Source organism: Xenopus laevis, chromosome 9_10S (assembly GCF_017654675.1).
Source record: "Xenopus laevis strain J_2021 chromosome 9_10S, Xenopus_laevis_v10.1, whole genome shotgun sequence".
In the NCBI taxonomy this organism is placed as follows: domain Eukaryota; kingdom Metazoa; phylum Chordata; class Amphibia; order Anura; family Pipidae; genus Xenopus; species Xenopus laevis.
The window spans coordinates 64,877,527-64,899,097 of NC_054388.1; the positions used below are offsets into that span (position 1 = coordinate 64,877,527).

At 34.5% G+C, this 21,571-nt stretch overlaps 1 protein-coding gene across 2 annotated transcripts in view; it reads right to left on the minus strand.

Moving 5' to 3' along the window:
- The window catches only part of scn1a.S (sodium channel, voltage gated, type I alpha subunit S homeolog), a 106,278-nt gene that overhangs the window by 15,743 nt on the left and 68,964 nt on the right, over positions 1 to 21,571 (minus strand). For both annotated transcript variants that reach the window (XM_041578053.1, XM_018238840.2), the window contains exons 17-21: positions 19,313 to 19,792; positions 5,314 to 5,449; positions 4,371 to 4,525; positions 2,874 to 3,047; positions 1,107 to 1,229 (exon numbers count right to left, since the gene is read on the minus strand). In XM_041578053.1, the coding sequence (XP_041433987.1) occupies positions 1,107 to 1,229; positions 2,874 to 3,047; positions 4,371 to 4,525; positions 5,314 to 5,449; positions 19,313 to 19,792 (1,068 nt within the window). The remainder of the gene's footprint in view (positions 1 to 1,106; positions 1,230 to 2,873; positions 3,048 to 4,370; positions 4,526 to 5,313; positions 5,450 to 19,312; positions 19,793 to 21,571) is intronic.

The window sequence follows — 21,571 nt, forward strand, 5'->3', positions numbered from 1 at the left end:
TTTTATAACCTTGATCACATTTTGAAAATTAATTTCTTTAGATTAAGTTGCTCATGATGATTGAGATGTGTAAAGACAACATATCATTATGGGCCACTAGATGGTGATCTAATGAAGGACTATGGTAGCTAAAAGTCATAAATATCAATGCAGAAAATGTTAAGAGTTATTAAGGGATAAACAGAGTAAATTGAAAACATAATTTATGCATAAATATTTGTTTACTCTTATTTACTCTTAAAGGAACTGTTCAGTGTAAAAATTAAACTGGGTAAATATATCAGCTGTGAAAAATAAAAATGTTTATAATATAGTTGGTTAGCTTAAATTGTAATCTATAAAGGCTGTAGTGAATGGATATTTCACATAATAGCTGCAACACAACTTCCTACTTTGCAGTTCTCTAACCTGGTACCAGTCAGTAACCAATCAGTGACTTGAAGAGGGGTCATGTGACATAACTGTTCTGTTATTTTGCTTTTGAATCTGACTTGCATGCTAAGGATCAAAAGCAAACTAACCAAACAGTTATGTCCCACCTGTTAGTTGCTGACTAAGAGATTTGCAAAGTTGGGTTCTGACTATTATGTTAAACATCTGTTCACTCCAGCCTTTACATATTAAATTGTTGGCTTACTAACTATATTACAAACAATTTATTTCACCCAGCCTATCTACCCACTTTTTTTTTTTTTAATAAAATTAGTTCACCTTTGCAAATCTACTCTGCATCAATATCAAAGCACTCAAAAATAAAACTAAACTGAGAGCGAACAAACCTTAGCATCTGACGGAACCCCAGAATCCCAGTGTCCTGGAGATCCTTCTGACACCAACGCAATTGTAAAATCACCAATATTTTTTCTATTTGAAATTCTTTTTAAAAAGTAGGCCTGTGTGGCTCATCATGTGTATACATACAAGCATAATTTAGTCGCTCCATTTTAATCGTGTAAGCTCCTTTATTAAAATACTGATTTTTACCATTAAATGTTTTAAGGAAATGTGGGCGCTTTTGTATTGCAGCAATAAATAAAGCAAGTAATTATTCATTAGAACACATCACATGCATGTTGATAAACATGCATTAGTACTCTTCATCTTACCCTCATCCCTTCAAAACGTGAGAGGGCTCTTAAAGGTCTCAGTGCCCTTAGTGTCCTAAGAGACTTAATAGCACCTAGTTCTGAATATCCCAGTGCATTCGCTATTAAGCTAACAAGAGAAACCTATACAAAAACACAAAAGTAAAAATTCTAATTTGTTTTCACATACCACTGTGCATATATTTTGGACCACTGATTTGTCATAAAGGAAGGCCACTGGCAATTCAGCAATCCTACTTCAAAATGAAACCATGTGAGTATTAGAGGGAAGTGCAATATTAACTAAAAGAAAATTGAGGTCTGTTGACATGTGCTCCCAAGGTCTTACCCACTGTCATTTTTGTTCATGATCCAGCTGTATTTCAAGAGCAAAGCTAATGTGGACAAGAGAGTGATCCTACAATAAAAAAGCAAGTGAATTTGTGCTGTTACCACCTTTGCTTTTGGCCTTACCCTTATGCCTTCAAATCTTGATAATGCTCGTAGAGGCCTCAATGCTCTTAAGGTCCTTAGAGATTTAATAGCGGCTAGTTGATCATACCCAAGGGCCCCAACCAAAAGGGATATGATTGAAATCTGTTTAGAGCCAATTTTGACTAAACTCAAATCGAGTTTTTTTCTCTCCGAAAAAAACTTGAATGTCAGGAAGGCTACTAACATTTTCAAATTGGTCACTGTACCTCTCCCGTTGACTTATACATGAATTTGGCAGGATTTAGGTGGCAAATAGTCAAATTTGAATTATTAAAGGGCCAGAGTTTGATAAATCTAGAAAATCAAATTCAAATTAAAAAACAAAATTTGAATCAAGTTTGTATAATTCACTTTGGCAGTTTACACCATAAAAAAAAATCGAAAATTTAAATTTCATTTTTCAATTTGACCCCCAGTAAATCTGCCCCATAAAGTACACAAAGCAGAAATACTATCTTTCACCTAACAGAAGTTTTCCTGCGAAACAAGAAAGCAATTTTAAATTAAATCACACATATTACTGTTAGGCTCATTTACGGACATAGGGGCAGGATGCGAAAAAACTGTCACAAGCTACCTTATTTTTACCACTTTCCCACAGGCACCTGCCAGTGTATGACAGTGCAGTGCTATATTCAAAAGGAGCAGGTGGGGAAGGCACATAGGTATCCACTCTTCATTCCCATTACCCATTTTGCAATTTAGGAAGTGCCACCTGGCAGAGGGTGCAGAGGAGCCCTATGCTTACCAGCTATCCTATGGCAGGTGGTAAGAATGGGGCTTCCTTGCATCCACCAGTGCTGCTCTTTGTACCTTGTACCAAATTCTTTTTTTACATTTTTACACAAGTTTTTTTTATCAAGTTTTTGAGTTTCATGATTTTTAATAGATAAGCGCACATTAGAGTTAGTTTTCTAGATTTTCTAAATGAAAAAAAATAGGAAATTCTAAATTGATTTTTAAAATAAAATATGCAAAAAATTTTTTCCTCTGTCACTAACATATTTTTTACAAAAAAAAAACACTCAGCCACAACAAAAAATCTAATGTTTATGTAAAACACCCAAAAAATAGCTTGAATTTTGAAAATACACCTCACATAGAGCTCATGTGAAAGCTAGCCACGTTATATTAGCCAAATGGTTTAAATCTGAGCTATTTTTTAATTCTAACAAAGTGCAAAATTTAAAATTTTTATAAATCTGTCCCCATATTTGGTCTGATTGTGCTACGGGGTTGAGTGTTTGCATTTTTAAATAAAAGTATTTGTACTGAAAGAAAATGAATACCTACATCAACAATCAGGAAGTCTAGCCAGCACCAGGCATTGGTGAAATATTTCACAAAACCATATGCCACCCATTTCAGAAGCATTTCTAGGATAAATATGTAGGTGAATACTTTATCTGCATATTCCAACATTGTCTTAATTGTTTTGCGTTGTTCAATGTAGATGTCTTCAAAAGCCTGTAGAATGAAAACATGATATAAATACTTTGTATAACTAAACTTTTAGGTTAGTGTTTTCCAGACTTTTGTCTGTCAAGATCAGAAATGTCTGAAAATGTTTTTGAATCAGTTTCCCTTTTATAGTTTCAAAAAGTCAAAAAAAAATTGGCAACAAATAATCCCATTCCAATTTACTTTTTCACTAGGCTTTTGATGAAGGAGAAAATTTGCTGTGAAAGAAAACAATTTTGAGGATCATGAACTATAACTAAGTGCAGTAAGGCAAAGTATCCAGGCTCAGATTTTCTTTCAGAATGTTACCTGCAGCAGAATGATAAAAGCTCATTTGTATTTATTATTGCTATGACCCATGTTTGTTATATCCATTTATTGTTCTGCTGTATAGTAATTTGTACATATTATTATTATTATTATTATTAACATGTATTTATATAGCGCCAACATATTGCGTAGCACTGTAAAGTAACTGTGATTATACAACTACATCACATGAATTACATACATAGAACATATGGAGTAACAAACATTACAATCAATACAGGTACAAAAAGGTGAGGAAGGCCCTATGCATAGGCATACAGTCTAAAGGGAAGGGAGTAATACACAAGGTGTGGGAGTGGGCAAGATCGAAGTAAGTGGGTGAGAAATGTGGTGTTGTATGTGGTGTTGCGTTTGGTAGTTAAGCAGAGTGAGGGTAGGCTTCTCAAAAGAAGTGCGTTTTCAGAGATTTTTTGAAAGCAGAAAGGTTGGGAGAAAGTCGGACAGATCGTGGGAGAGCGTTCCAGAGGAGGGGTGCAGCCCTTCCAAAGTCTTGAATGCGAGCATGTGAGGAGGTAATGAGAGAAGAGTTGAGTAGCAGGTCAGTAGAGGAGCGTAGTAAGCGAGTGGGTGAGTATATAGAGATGAGTTCAGAGATGTAGGGTGGAGCAGAGTTGTGAAGTGCTTTGAAAGTCAGTGTCATTAATTTGAATTTGATTCTGAAAGGTAACGGAAGCCAGTGCAGGGATTGACAGAATGGCGAGGCAGAGGAGGAGCGGTTGCTGAGGTGTATGAGCCTCGCAGCAGTGTTCATTACATAGATAGCACTATATAAAAAATACACATACAACTGCTCTAGGGCAAATATGCCCAACATTAGTAATTGAGACCCGCGTTTATGACACATTTGTAGTGATGACTTCATCTGTTATCTATTCAGAAAAGGGATATTAAGGGATTTAGTAGAACTAAACTTTTTCAAACCCGTTGAAAACATTACTATTCTATTATTATTGTTGCTATATTACATGGCAAGGCTTTATTTTTGTAATATCCACTTACCAGAGCTCCACTGCTGAGAAGAATCATAAAAATAATAAAGGTTTCAAACCAGTTATGTTCAACAATGGTAAAGCAGGTTTTTCTAAATGTCCACCATAATTTCCCTTTATTTTCCTCAATGTTAACATAGCAAATTGGGAATCTCTTGACACAACCTACAGAATGTTGTTAGAAAAATAAGCATTATTATTATTAACACAAACTGTATGTATAAAGTGCCAACATATTTTGAAAGCTCTCTACAAAAAATAGTGTATGCACTGCACATACAGATCAAATACAAAACTACAACTGATAATTGATACAGAAGGTACATTTTTAGAACATGAAAACACCAATAAGCAGCTCCCATTTAGTTTTATAGGACCTTGACAACTTTTAACAGGTACATTTTTTCATTAGTGGTTTTCATAATTTTACACTGAATAAATTAATAATTTTTATAGCTTTTAAAAAATATAGAAAAACAACAAATTTCTAGAGATTGGTGAAAAAATAGAAATGTGATTGTTAGTTAATGCCCCCTAAGTGTCAGCTAAAATATAAACAATTAAGAACAAGCAAAACGATTATTTATGGAAGTATCTTAGTCTATAACACAACAAAGTTTAATTTTAAGGTAAATTACCCCTTTGGAGGAATTAAATACTTGGCACCACTGTATAGTTATACAATTTTATTTTTCCTAGTGCTAATGTATAATATTTCCTTGAACATGAACAAATGAATCATTAAAAATGGCAAATTGCATAACCATTGCATAAAACTGTTGATGTTTTTTCTTTAAGTTTTCTAAAATCAATAGATGTATTTGTACAACATGTGTGCTTTTTGGGATTTACACAAAGACTTAAAGTTCATAACATTACATAATCTGTTCTGTAGGCTATCTGCCAAATAAAAGCCTCATGCAGGCTATAATGAGCAATTTTCACCCACTCACCTTCTGTAAAACAGGCATCTGGTTCCATATCTTCCTCACATTCTATCTCTATTGGTTCCCCCTCTCCTTCCACCACTACCCCTGGTGGCCTGATATCAACGGTGCTGCCTTCAGATGAACTTGTCATATTTAGCTTCTGTAAAGAAATCCCCATTAAAATATTTTACAGTTCTATTACACAGGATCCAAGGAGCTGGCAACAAGGCCTCTAAAAGTTCCCTCCTAGCTTCTAACCTTTCTTCATAATTTAAGGGGCAGATTTATCAAGGGTCGAAGTGAATTTGAGGGAATTTTTAAAACAATTCGAAATTTAAAGTCATTTTTTGGATACTTTGACCATCGAATAGGATACTACGACTTCAAATTTACTTCGAATTCGATTCGAAGTAAAAATAGTTTGAATATTCGACCATTCGATAATCAAAGTACTGTCTCTTTAAAAAACTTCGACTTCAATACCTCGCCAAATACAACCTGCCAAAGTGCTATGTTAGCCTATGGGGACCTTCTAATGCATTTTTCTACGTTTTTTGTAGTCAAAGTAAAATCGTTCATTCGGTCACTGAAATCGTTCGAATCGTTAGATTCAAACGATTTTACTTTGACCGCAAAACGCTCAAATTCGATGGTCGAATTTCAAAGTATATTTCACTTTGAAATTCGACCTTTGATAAATGGGATTTTTTTTTTCTTCAATCTTGTCAACACAAGTTGCTAATATTTTAACACCAGTTGCTAATATTTCCCTTTTTACAAAAGGAAATTGAGATTTGAGATGAGACTTTTTAATGTTGTTCCTTCATATTATTAAGTATATTACTTTTTATTATTACAATTAAAATGTATTTATGTTCATAAGAAGGGAATAATAAATTGTCAAAGGTGATTTTATATACCTACTTTGGCATAATAAGTCGACTTTGCCCAATTGTCTGACTACCCACACTTTATTATCACCATTGCACATTAAAATACCAAGAAATTCTTATATTCATGTTAAAGGCTAATAAATAATGTACATCATTTAACAAGCAAATGCATTCAATATTTGTCAATGCACTGTAATATTTGCTGTGCATTTTCAAACTACTTGCTTATTTGTTACTCATACTCATTCACATCATTGCATCAGCTATTTTGGATTTCCATTGCTTCAGTAATGTTTTGTTTTATTGTCACTCCCAATTATAATATAATCCAAACCGTCTAGGATAAGTGTTTCTAAAAAGAATAACCTGGAATAAGTATGAGTAACCATCTACATCACAGTAGTTTAACTGTTAGCATTCCAAATCAGCATTCTCTAACCTGGCATAATGTTAATACTGTGTAATGTATAACATTGTTAATGGTTGCACTGAATAAGAGCAAATGTACATATGGAATGATGAAAGCATTTAAAGTTGTAAATTACAACTGTTATTAAAGTTGTAAAAATCCTATCAAGTTGTAGAAATAATGTGGATTTATAAATTATACAATAGATTTATTTATTGATAGTGACATTAATATATATTTTTTTAAATGTGAACAGCTGATGTTTTGAGCTTGTCAGTTATCATGAAGACTATTACAAGTTTCGAATTGTATAATGAAGGGCTGGCATGTACCAGACCACACTCCGTAGATTGATGTAGTAAAAAGTATTTATTAAACAAAAAACATCACAGCAAAGCCTTACGTGTTTCGTGCCTAAGGGTAGGGACACACTGGGCGATTTGGGGAGATTTAGTCGCCTGGCGACTAATCGCAGCGACTTTTCTCCCCGAATGCCTCCCCTCACTCTGCGCCTGGATAAAATGAAAAGTCGCCGGCGCTAATCACACACGGCGATTCGTTTTCCGAAATCGCCCGAAGTTGCCTCACGAGGAAACTTCGGGCGACTTCGGAAAACGAATCGCCGCGTGTGATTAGCGCAGGCGATTTTTCATTTTAGCCAGGCGCAGAGCGAGGGGAGGCATTCGGGGAAGATTGGTTGTGGAAAGTTGCGGCGATTAGTCGCCGGGCGACTAAATCTCCCCAAATCGCCCAGTGTGTCCCTACCCTTAGGGGCACTTAGTCAGTCTATCACTAAGTGCCCCATAGGCACGTAAAGCATAAGGCTTTGCTGTGATGTTTTTTGCTTAATAAATACTTTTTTACATTTACCTTTATTATGCAGAATGTTTAGTTTATTTAATTCAAGGACAGATAATTAAGATTCTCTTATGTGTGCATTATCAAATAAGATCCTGGAGGATTGATAAACTAAACATAAGCTGTCATTCTGCAAAATAATGGTAAATGTGTATAAAATTTCAACTAGAAAACAATCTAACATAATTACAGTTAACTCTATCTACCTATCAGTGAGGACACTGATCTTTTGAAAAGTTATATTTAGGGGCCCATTCACTAAGTTCGAGTGAAGGAATAAAGAAAAAATACTTCGAATTTCGAAGTGTTTTTTGGCTACTTCCACCATCGAATGGGCTACTTCGACCTTCGACTTCGAATCGAACTAAAAATCATTCGAATATTTGATAGTCGAAGTACTGTCTCTTTAAGAAAAAACTTTGACACCCTAGTTTGCCACCTAAAAGCTACCGAAGTCAATGTTAGCCTATGGGGAAGGTCCCCATAGGCTTGGCTATCTTTTTTTTTGGTCGTAGGATAATCCTTCGATCGATGGATTAAAATCCTTTGAATCGTTCGATTCGAAGGATTTAATTGTTCGATCGAACAATTATTCCTTCAATCGTTCGATCAAATGAATTGCGCACAATCCTTCGACTTCGATAGTTTGTGGTTTTCCTGTAATTCTAAAAAGATTCAAGATTTTAGCGTAAAAAACACAAAAACTTGAAATGTGTGCTTTAGCACAAAAACACTTGAACTGCAGTAAACCCCTAATTTGAACATTGCTAAATCAGCTTAATAGGCACCGCAACATTCATTTAAATTCCTCAGCAGTAAATCTTATTTTAAACTGTTTAATACCAATATGACCATATAAAGTCATATCTTGGCATCTTTAATCTCACTTTATACTTCTTTATCCAATACTTAGCTTTTTCATGTTGTGTATATACAGAAATTATATTTATCTTATATTAAAGACTCTATATTGCATTTTACTAAACTCTAAATGCTCCCAATCACCAGCTTGATTATTGAATTCACATTTGGAGAATGAATGTATTTACAGTTAGAAACCAAATTCTCATCAGGGCAATTTTCTCTCTATACTTGCATCATTCCCATATAAATACAAATTCTGTCACAATGCTTCAGCAAAGCAATGCGTATAACAGTAATAAAGATTAAAATGCAAAAAACCATAAAGTTCTGGAATAATGTGTGACAAAAAGATGAAATGATAAAATAACTTCACCATGATTAGATACAAAAGCATACAGTGCATTTTATCACTATGTAGTATCTGTGTTTTTGCTTTTAAAAAGGAGATACATACCAGTGTTCCCAGCTACAAAACCTAATCATCTGCCAAGCACTCAGTGACTTACAAGCAATCTAAAAAATTTTGGTCAAGGTTGTTCTTCACAACAAAGATATAGTATGGGTTAGCAGAGGAAAACCATAGCTAAAAACAATCAGCTGCTATAAGAACATTTTGCTATGTGTGTCTCCAGAGAAGCATTCAACTATCTTATGTCACCACTAGATTTATGTTGAATGGTTCTGCATTTGAGAAAGTAATTGCAAGGCATGATGATCTAATTTAACAGATGTACCAGCAAATACAACTGTGAACCCTACCATGTATGTACAGTATATTACAATGTTATTGCTTGTTGCATGGTTCCTTACATATCACAACAACATGAGCACTGTTGTTGGTCTGATTGTGTGTAAATGTAATTTATTTCCCACCAATATCATCAGTATTGAATCTGCGTGTGTTCTTAAGCACAATATTATCTATGGGTGTCTTCATGACAGAAGGTAATTTATATAGTGAATAAAGTACCCCCTATTGTAAAATATCAGGATATTATAAGTTACCGAGGAGTTTTATGACCATATACCATACCATATTTTTATACAGGTCATTTAACTCCGAGGTAACTTCTAATATCCTCATATTTTGCAACTGGGGGTACTTTATTTATTATAATAACACAAGTTTCAGTGAGTCATGTGACAGAAATGACATCAGAACTCACCGTTAATAACTGATGACATCAGAACTCACTGTTTATAAGGATATAATTTACAAGATATTCATAGCTTTTGTGTATTATATGCGTTTATATACAATTTGCAGTAGATGTTTCTCACCAATGACAGCACTCCAACTTTTATTCCATCATGGGGCAGCATAAGTATGCAATGTTTCGAGTGGCACTCCACTCTTTATCAAGTATATATTTATATATACAATTTGCAGTAAATGTGCACTTGGAAATAGTTCATATTTAAAAAGCCTAACTTTTATTATCCATTATTAAAAATAAATTAGACATATTATGTTGCAAGGTTTGTAAAATTTCAGCGTATGACTGCACCAGGATTTATGTAAGCTTTTTTTTTATCTTTTTGCTTGGGGGTGCTTGACTTTTTTGATCACATAATATACCCCATATTGTAAAATATGAGGATATTAAGTCATCTTAGAGTTCCATGACCTTTATAGAAGCACTCAACTTTCAGTCGTGTGCCTTTATATGGTCATTGAACACCTTGGTGATCTCTTCTATCCTTATATTTTAGAACACAATAATAGTATTCATTAGTAAATACACACGTACATACATCTATGGCTGTAGTAGTAGTAGAAGTAATACCTGTAGTTGTTATGCATGTGTGTTAGTTATAAAATCTTTCATATACATCAACTTTAAATGAGAGTTTAGCAATAATTTTACTTTTGTCCCTTGTGCCTAAAGTTTGTCTAAGGCATTTCAGAAAAGACAGGATGATACACTTTTGAAGAATGATCCATTGAATTCATACAACGTGCAGTAGAGAACCAGCATATATATGAATCAAACAGCTTTACCTTTCATTAAAATGAGTTAAAAAGGATTTCCGGATGATGCAGTTTAAAAAGATAAAAGTCAAAATCTACAGATAATCCATTAGTGATATCCCTAAAAAGATTATTACAGCAAAGCTTGCCACAAAAGGAACAGGACACAATGTGGATTAAACATTAAAGTACAGTAATCTAGATATTAAATCTACCATAGTCATTAAACTATAGAAATCATTTTTATGTACCATGTCATGTACTGTCCTAACTTTGTACTGTGTATAGTTCATATAAAGCACCAGACAGTGGTATTGAAAATTCAGATAATAAGTCTGCCAAGCTAAACCCTAGAGACCAGGCTTATGCCTTACTTTGAACACAGAAAGAGAAAGAGTTTTAGGGTTCAAATAATAGATGGTTAAAGGGATACTGTCATGGGAAAAAAATTTTTTTCAAAATTAATCAGTTAATAGTGCTGCTCCAGTAGAATTCTGCACTGAAATCCATTTCTCAAAAGAGCAAACAGATTTTTTTATATCCAATTTTGAAATCTGACATGGGGCTAGACATATTGTCAATTTCCCAGCTGCCCCAAGTCATGTGACTTGTGCTCTGATAAACTTCAATCACTCTTTACTGCTGTACTGCAAGTTGGAGTGATATCACCCCCTCCCTTTCCTCCCCCAGCAGCCAAACAAAAGAACAATGGGAAGGTAACCAGATAACAGCTCCCTAACAAAAGATAACAGCTGCCTGGTAGATCTAAGATCAACACTCAATCGTAAAAACCCATGTCCCACTGAGACACATTTAGTTACATTGAGAAGGAAAAACAGCAGCCTGCCAGAAAGCATTTCTCTCCTAAAGTGCAGGCACAAGTCACATGACCAGGGGCAGCTGGGAAATTGACAAAATGTCTAGCCCCATGTTAGATTTCAAAATTGAATATAAAAAAATCTGTTTGCTCTTTTGAGAAATGGATTTCAGTGCAGAATTCTGATGGAGTAGCACTATTAACTGATGCGTTTTGAAAAAAACATGTTTTCCAATGACAGGATCCCTTTAAAGTCTTCCCCCATCCCTATTTAATACAATTTACTGAGTATAATATATAATCAGATATATATGGGCATATTCCAATCACTGCAAATCTTAAAGGTAAATATAGGCTATTCAAAAGCTCTGATTGACTTACTCATAATTACCCTTAAAATGTCATAGATGCGTAGGGGTTCGGCTTATCACTTATATGGAATAATTATTAGCCCGCACCACCACATCAATATTTTGTGTTAACAGACTGAGAAGTCAGGGTTGTTTGCAGTATCTCTTTTTCCATTTGTATTGATCTCCCCTGAGTCCTTCTCCACTGACTTAAAAAATACTAATTAATGGAAATCTGAGAGTGCAAGAGATTTTTTTGTGTTTGGTTGCACTCTGTTAAATAAAAAAAAAATATATATAAATATACTGTGTGTGTGTGTATATATATATATATATATAGTCATTTTGTTGGACTGGCACTCACCATTAATTAGTGATATCCCGGGTGCTTATTCAGAAAAGAGCATATAGAGTAGTTAAGAGCACTCACGGGTATTGTGACAAAAAGCTTTTATTGGAGCATTACAATCTACCCCACATCAACGCGTTTCGGTTCAGAGAGAACCGAAACGCGTTGATGTGGGGTAGATTGTAATGCTCCAATAAAAGCTTTTTGTCACAATACCCGTGAGTGCTCTTAACTACTATATATATATATATATATATATATATTTCGCCAAGTAACAGCACTCCAAGGAAGTAAACAATGCCAAAAAATTAGTGATAAGCCAGGTTTATTGATTAGGAATCAATAAACCTGGCTTATCACTAATTTTTTGGCATTGTTTACTTCCTTGGAGTGCTGTTACTTGGCGAAATATGTTTATCTATACCCAACTGGCACCCAGGCCTCGGCTTTCTTATGGAGTGCGGTCCAAATCCGACTTGCATTTATATATATATATATATATATATATATACATATATATATATATATATATATATATATATATATATATATATATATATATATATAGATTCAAACAATATTTGGAAGATAATACCGTTTTTTAGTGCATATGAACAAATTAAGAAAATCCATTAACTTTTCACAGTTCTTTGGAACACTTGGGAGTTAAAACCTCTACATCTGGAAACATAATTAATTATTTGAATAATTCAGCCAATAATCTATGATTTTTTTAGCAGTTTTAAGAATCAGCTTTGTAGATTAAGGAATATATTGTGATTTGCATAGTCGGGTTTATATCAGGTATCTGATACAGGGTTTGATGATACGCTTGACTTACTACTCTCCAGAAGTTTCTCGAATATTACTTACATGACAATAAGATAAAGGTGCAGATTCAATAACCAGTGAAAAGTCACCAGCTACCAATTCGCACCCATCGCTACACTTCACCAGGCAAAAATTCGCTCAGACAACGGTAATTCACTAAAATGTGGAGTTTCGTCATGGGTTCTGAACGCTGGCGTCATTTAACTAGCATTACTTAGCCAATGCGAGCAATTCAAAGTGAAGATGCGCTAGCATTCATTTCTGCCTAGAGCAAATTTATTAGAGGTCTTGCGCTCATTTTTAATTTTAAATTTTAAGTTGAATGGACGTTGCAGCAAATACATTTCCACTGTTAATTACACATGTCCAGGAAATCTTAATAAAAATATTAGAGTTGTTATAATGCCCTGCACATGAGCCCACTGTATAATTAATGTTCCATATGTTAAAAAATGTATGGGGGAAACCGGTTACCCCAAAAAAAATTGAAGGACTTTTGCAGGCTATCATTCACATATTTTGAACTTTGATGCTTTTCCCAATATGATGTAAGTAATAGAAGATTGAGGAAGATCTATGCTCTCCAGTGCACTTCACCTGGTCTGAGCTGGCGAAGACAAGTCTGGCGAAAGAGGTAATGTTCAGTAAAATCCGCATTTTAGTGAATTTGCAGAGTAATGGCCATTCGCCAGAGCAAATTGTCGCCTGGCGATCGAGTGAGAATGAGTGCTAGCGCCCATCTCTTTCGCTAGCGAATTGGCGCCTGCTACTGTCCATGCATGCGGTAACGCTGGCAAATTGTCGCAAGCGTTTTACCACTTTGCCCTTTAATAAACCTGCCCCAAAAGGTTTTTCTGCCTTTTTTTAAATAAAATATTCAAAACAAAGCTAAGCTTTATTATCCTTTATTTATATAGCACCGCTACTTGTACACAGTGCTTAAGAGAGACTCATCATTCTCGTGTCCCTGCCTTTATAGCACTTTCAGCATAATGTCCCTATCACACACTCTAGGGGAAAATTAATCAGGAGATAGTTAACCTGTATTAAACTGCAAGTATCTGAGTGTTGTATGGAACCAGAGTATATGAACAAAACCCACACAGACACAGGAACAATATAAAAACGTCATGCACAAAGTGCCAAGGTTTGTATCAAACTCAGGAACCTAGCAGTAAATCTAACCTAAAATGGCACCCACTTCCACATGAAAATATCAAAGACTTCCAATGTTTTTATCTCATTATCATTATTGGGAAGATATGTTAAATATAATAATGCCAACTTGCAGCATCCTTCTGTGGCTGCTCCCTTGGAATTGCAGCCCAGCAAAGGGTGAATAGGCATGCTTTATAGACAACTGATCTGAAACACATAGATTGGCCCAGGGGCCAAACAATTGGATTACAATGACAGGAATACAATCTACAATCAACTAGCTGATATGGTCCTCAATCCAATGGGAAAATCAAACCTGCACAATCAATATCTGTCTGATTTTCAGCCAGATATTGGTTGGATGGGCCCATGAGAGGGCCCCATATGTTGATATGAATATAATCTAATGGATATATTTAATAAAGGAAAACATACTGTATAAGAATGAAGTGTATGATTGCTTAAAATCAAGCAAAATGTAAATGAACTGCAATATTACCAAGAATAATGTTGGCATGAAAAAGACATTTTCAAACCATTGTTAATATTCTAGCAAGTAAATTTCTTAATGCAGATCATTTGAGGAGCCATATCGACCAGCACATTTCTTATGGAAGTCTAAATTGTTCTACTTGAATATACCAGACAATAGATTCATTTCTGAAAGCTTCTAATAGTCCTAAGAATATTGTTTTACCAAATAAATTTACAGTCAGATATAAAAAATATAAATTTCTTGCAATAAAGATGATGCATGCTCTTTTTCCTGTTTAAACTTGTGATCTTAGAAGCAATATAGTTTTAGAGCATGCATTAACTGCTGAGGAAGAACATTTAACAAAAGCAAAAGAAAACCAATACATTTCGGAGAATAACTTAGGAACCTGGGTCATGAAAACAAATGTGTTAATACTGCCATTGCCAATCTTATCAGACCATGCTGTGATGTGAGTCACATGACTCAGTCTAAGCCTATTAGCTGTGCATGTTTAATTTTGGATTACAATGGGCAGGCAAGGGACATAGCTGAATTGCATGCAAGCCAATCAATATTTACTGTAATCAGATATTATTTGAGTTAACCTTAGTAAAGGTGGTGACACGTTGCTCTGCCTTGTTAAAAAGCACCAGAGCTGCATCCTTGACTGATCCTGCTTGATTTTACCCCTGTGAGAAGTAAAAAGGGCAAGCAAAAGAAAGTCACATTAACATTAGCCCTAACTTTACTCTTTGCGGTTAAACATGTCATGTTTTTTCATTAACTTTCTTACAAAGCCAAACAAAACAGTCAATGTTACAAAACAGAGTTGTGATCATTTTACTAATTGTAGGTAGAAAGGTAGAGATATATTCAATACTCAAGATCAGGAGTTACCAACAACTGATAAAGTTTTTGAAATGTAATATAGTTTTAAGATCACTGGTATTGTATGTATCATAATAATAAATGCCTTTGTCGAAAAAAGACCAGAATCATCAGTATCATTGATGATTAAGATGGAGCTGGAGTGTCTACATGTATCTATCAATCCACATAAAGAGAACTCTCTGGTTAAACATCGGCTCTTATTTGAGTTTATAGAGTGTCATTTTAGTAGTTCTATTCTGTGTATAAAAAGAATTTCAACTACTTGCTCTATAGTATGCATTTTTACTTTTAATATTCCCTTTGGGTTAATACCAACAATAATATAGACACAGAAATTAAAGATGAAATGGCTGTTTCTGTCAATTTTAGCTGATTTTCCATTTGAGTCATGATAGAATCAGTCCAGTCCTACTGCATGTTAACTGATCACATTATTTTTATCCTGCCATAAAATGACTGTAATGTTATTGTAATGTAGTGTATGGTTCATAACAATCACCCAGGGGTGCAATAACATGAACTGATATCCATTCAATTTATATCAATGAGAATAACTGGACAAAGTAGCCAATATGTGTATGATCTGCTTAACCCTGCAATAAGATTCAAAAGTTAAAAGTGACAGGGGAATTCTATTTTTATCTTCAATTTCTGTGTCAGTATATTTGTTCCATGAGTCATTCTGCTAACGGGAAGACTAAGTATGGAGTCACGAACTACATCCTATACAGAAAGCTGTGGAACACATCCCATTCAAATTCTGTAAAATTCTGTAAAACGACTAAAATTACAATCATCTCCTCTGTTTAACTGGAGAGTTCTTGTTTTGAGAATTGAGGGTTTCCTACCCATAGAAAAATCAACAGTATCAAACTTAAGCATTAGTAAAACTGATATAGATGTTATTTCCGGTTCTGTGGTTTGAATTTACTAAAGTTTGCAACTATCAACTCTTTATTATAGAGGGAAGCTATTCGTTCAATAAGTTATTCATAATGCTTTACTAATAAACTATTATCTTTTGATGACATTTATTTTTAGCTGTTTTCTTTCATTTTACCTCTCTCTCTCTCTCTCTCTATCCTCCTAGTCTTCCTTTGTCTTATTGTTCATTTTTGATAAAGCTCTGTTCTGTGCTTGGTTGCTCAGGGATAAATGTGCTAAACCACCCCCTACCACTGGAGGGGTGAAGAACAAATATGGTACAACTCTCCTGCAGATTTTATATTTCCAATATCCATCTTTTTTCCACGTGTGAATGTGATTTATACTGATGCTAGGCTTTACAACAGCAACAGCAGTCTCATAAAGTCTACCTCTGAAGGACAGTTTATCTCCATCACAAAAAAAAATCAAGTATAGTTTCTGGACAGACTCCTGGTTGGTATACTTTTATGAATACTATTATATATTTATTATAAGAGCATATATGCCACATTTCCCTCTTAAGCATGACAACTAATAAAAGTGGGGGGATGATAGTAGGCTTGTAGATATTCTTACTTCATTAACAGTTTATTAAATGGGATACACCATTGTAGAGATGTAAATCTCTCTGCATAAGATTAAGTATTAATCACCTTTGGGGAGAGTCAAGTGGCTTGGTATTTTTGTAATGCTGGGTGGCCAAAGAGAATAGTTAATTAAAACTATATTTATTGTGGTAGATTGAAGCAGTTCAACATGTTAATAAGAAAATCTAGTAATGAGTAAAAAAACGTTTAGTATTTTTAATATCTTGAAATACTGCAGAACAAAATTAATGCACAAATCCATGCATTTCACTTTTTTATTATTATATACTGTATATTATATATCATTATATATATTATTTATTATATTTTTTAGCCAGATTCATGGATAAACACTGAGCAGAGCACATTCTTAGCGTTAATTGTTGTATTTGAGCTACTAGACCTCATGAGAATTCTATTAACCAGTATTTCACATCTCTCATTTTTCTTAATTAAATGTATTTAATTTATTGGTTAGAATCCAAGGCAAATGTAAAACTCCAATTATCTGCTATAGATACTTATAATGTAGTCTGTAGATATCCAACACGGTTTAAAGAGCAATAAACATAAGCTGTATATTATTGATTAATTATAAGCGCAACTATAACTCACAAATGACCCAATAAAAGCATTTATGTCAGAAGAGCTACTGTATTTTTTTTGGGTACAGGTAGCAGTAAATTAAATTTAAACTATATGGAATATTACACTGTTGACCATTTAGAATGAGACTGATTTCCAGGGTAAATTCATTATTTGTCAATCTAGACAAAACTAGTTCTACTAATTGATATAACCGGTCACCATCTAACCCCTCACCTCTTGTCAGTCTTTGTTTCCTGGATGCCATCACTCTGCATAACAGTTTGTCTAGGTGCTTGCATTTCTAGTCCTACATAACACTCTTATTATTAATTTTTTTATTCTGCAAAATTACATTCTTTGTTCCCTTCCATATCTCCCATTATTTTGATAGTATAGTAGGTATGACCTGGTGATTAAGGGGTTTTAAATATATAGATATATATATAACTATTATGGATAATGAGTTGCTTTTATACGTTAAATGATCACCATAATATAACCAATCCTTGGGAGACTCATAAAGATGTTTACTGTTTAGATGGCTTATTGGTGTGATGGAAATGTATAGAAATTAGAACCAGTACCATGAATTGAAAAAAAGATAATTGCCTGCGTGTTTACATATCTACTGCTAATTAAGCAAACCTAAAAAAATTAAATGAGACAGAAATATCTAGTATCATTATTAACTAAGGGAAGATTTTTCAAAATGTGAGATTAGGGCTTGTGCGAAAAAAAACTCACCCACTTTTTATTCATTCCTATGGGATTTTTAGAAATGTATTTATAAAGTGGTGAACTCTAACTTTCACCAATTGATAAATACACTTTTAAAAATCCCAATAGGAATGAATAGAAAGTGGGTAGGTTTACCAGTGGCAAGCTCTAATATCACATTTTGATAAATCTGCCCCGAAGTCAAGTAATTAGGTTTGAATGTATTTGATAATTCATTGAAATTATTACTTTGCTAAATTTTAAAACTGTACTGCAGAATATGCTCACTTGATTTTCACAATGTTAATGATTTTAGAAATATTGTGGCCTCTCCTCCCTCAACTTTGAAAGCACCACTAATAATTATCCCTTTTTAGTGTCTATGAACAGAATGATCTCACACATGCACCACGATGTAAGCAACCTTTGGGTGGTGTAGACAGGATGTGTGCAGTATAGTTTGCTCTTCTCTTTAGTTGTGGTCTGTTTCAAAAAGAGGGTAGAAATTAAGTACGTATGAAAGACCAAACAAATTATGTATCACAACAGGAAATCCATCTCTTTGGTAGATCTTAAATTGTTTTAAAGAGAAACTATCGCAAAAATGAAATGAAATATAAGCTTCATCATACTGAAATTACTATTCCTCTCTGAGCATCTGTTTCTCTTCATTCTGTCTTTATTCAGGAGTTGTGTGTCAGATATTCATTGACAGTTAAGATCCAATATATCTTATAGGGGCTTCTGTTGCCTAGAAGATGTATTAAAGCTCACGCTATTAAAATCACCAGACATCATGTCTCTCTACATGTAGAATTTGTGCAAAAGGCAGTTGTTTTGTTAGATTTTTTTGTACTGGAATCACATATTTGAATGAGCTCTAATTCATCTGCAAGAAAGGAAGCCGCCATATAAGATATATTGGATCTAACTGTCAATGACTATCTGACACCCAACTGATGGATGAAGACAGAATGAAGAGAAAAAGATTCTGAGAGAGGGATTGTGAACATAAACTTGATTATTTTGGAAACGGTACAGAATTTTTAATTGATTGTATTTAGAAAGTTTTTATTTCAGTATGAGGAAGCTTATATTAAATTCCCATTTTCACGATAGTTCTCTTTTAAGAGCTTTCCTTAGATAAAAGCCACCATTGCATTGTTACTTACCATCTGATCAAGAATGAATTCCAATAGGATTAGTTTCTAATTTTATACAAATCCTAGGTATAACATAAAACATATGTGTAATATCTGAAGACTTTTGCATACCTGAAGAAACTGTCAGAAGAAACACAATACACAGAGAAAATGTTAGAAAACAAAGCATACCTCTTTACTTTCTTCCAGATCAGACTCACTACTGAAGTCCTCTGTATTCAAGTTTTCAAAATCCGATTCCCCAACTGCAATGGGCACTGTTACGGTTAGGCTGGGGTTGTGTATAAATGACATATAATCGTTTTCATCAATAATGTACTTTTCAACACTGCTGCCTACTCCGCTAGTTGTCCCATTGTCTCCTTTGTGATAATCAAGGACTTTATTTATTTCGACTGCATTATGGTTGAATAAGCAGCTTTCCTTTTTGTAGTGAAGCTCCTCCAGTGGTTTGATTTCATCTAGACCTTTTTGCTTCTTAACAAAAGCTTTCTGGATGCATTCTCGAATTGTTCTTTTGACATAATCTATTCCCCCTTGTATCCTTCCCACAGCAATCTGGAGATTGTTCATTTCGTTGTCATCATCTGTGGCTGTGAGGTTGTCTGAGCTAAAGGAGCTCAAAAGCAAGGCCAGGAACAAATTCAAAACCTGTTCAGTGCATAGAATGATAAGTGTTTAACATCACTTACACAAAGCCCATGATCTCCTTAGCCTTGACAAGTTATAATTAGCAATGTTATGTAAGAATGAATATTATATTAATAATGAAAAGAAGACATTTAACTTTTTTCTTTACATAAAAGAACACAATTAATCTTCTATCAATGGGTTTAAGCTTATAAAGTGAACAAATTTAACAAATTTAGGTCCACTTTTATTTAACTTGTTCATTAATGACTTAGGGGAGGGTGTTGTAAGTAATGTATCAGTGTTTGCAGATGACACAAAACTATCCAGCCCAATTAATTCCATCCAGGATGTGGCATCCTTGCAACACGATCTTGACAAACTGGCAATCTGGGCAGCTAAGTGGCAAATGAAATTCAATGTTAATAAATGTAAAGTCATGCACCTGGGATGTAAAAATATCCAAGCCACTTATACCCTTAATGGGACTGCACTAGGCAAATCCATTATGGAAAAGGACCTTGGAGTCCTTGTAGATGATAAACTTGGCTGTAGCAAGCAATGCCAGTCAGCAGCATCAAGGGCAAATAAGGTCTTGAGCTGTATTAAAAGGGGCATACAGTCACAGGAGGAGGGTTTCATTCATCCACTGTATAGAGCACTTGTAAGGCCCCATCTAGAATATGCTGTACAGTTTTGGTCTCCATCACTCAAACAGGACATTATTGTATTAGAGAGGGTACAGAGAAGGGCAACTAAGCTGGTGAAAGGTTTGGAAAATCTTAGCTATGAGGGAAGACTGGCCAAATTGGGGATGTTCACGCTGGAAAAGAGGCGCTTAAGGGGTGATATGATAATTATGTATAAATATATAAGGGGATCATATAATAATCTCTCTAATGCTTTATTTACCAGTAGGTCTTTCCAGCTGACACAAGGTCACCCATTCCATTAGAAGAAAAGAGGTTCCGCCTAAATATTCGGAAGGGGTTTTTTACAGTGAGAGCTGTGAAGATGTGGAATTCTCTCCCTGAATCAGTTGTACAGGCTGATACATTAGATAGCTTTAAGAAGGGGTCGGATGGCTTTTTAGCAAGTGAGGGAATACAGGGTTATGGGAGATAGCTCATAGTACAAGTTGATCCAGGGACTAATCCGATTGCCATTTTGGAGTCAGGAAGGAATTTTTTCCCCCTCTGAGGCAAATTGGTGAGGCTCCAGATGGGTTTTTTTGCCTTTCTCTGGATCAACTGGCAGTTAGGCAGATATAATAAAACAAAAAAAAAAACAAGGTTGAACTTGATGGACGTGTGTCTTTTTTCAACCTTACTTACTATGTTACTATGTTACTATGTAAATACAATTTTTTTTTACAACAAAAAAGATAAAAAAAGTTTTTAAAAAAATTTAATAACAATATACCCAGCATTATTTATCAAGTAAAATCACCCGATAAGCTTGCACTGCATTTAAATTAAAGTGATATTTGCTCGTTTTGGTGGCCTACCCTGATAAAAATCCGGGCAGCCTTACAAGTTTCTTGCCCGAAGGAAACAAAAGAATCCTACTGATCTAACCTGGGTAACACTTTCGAATAAATAAAGTGTTGCTATTGGGGAGCAAGAAGAAGATAAAACGGAACTGGTCTTTCAGAAAAATTAAAAGAATAAATATGATTGTACTGTAGCTTTTGTTGGCACCTTAGAAGCAGCAAGAGATTATAGAGTCCCTAGGGAAGCCTGGAGAAGGCATGACATTTTTTGCCCTAACTTGCAGTGCCACATGCTGATGCATATACAT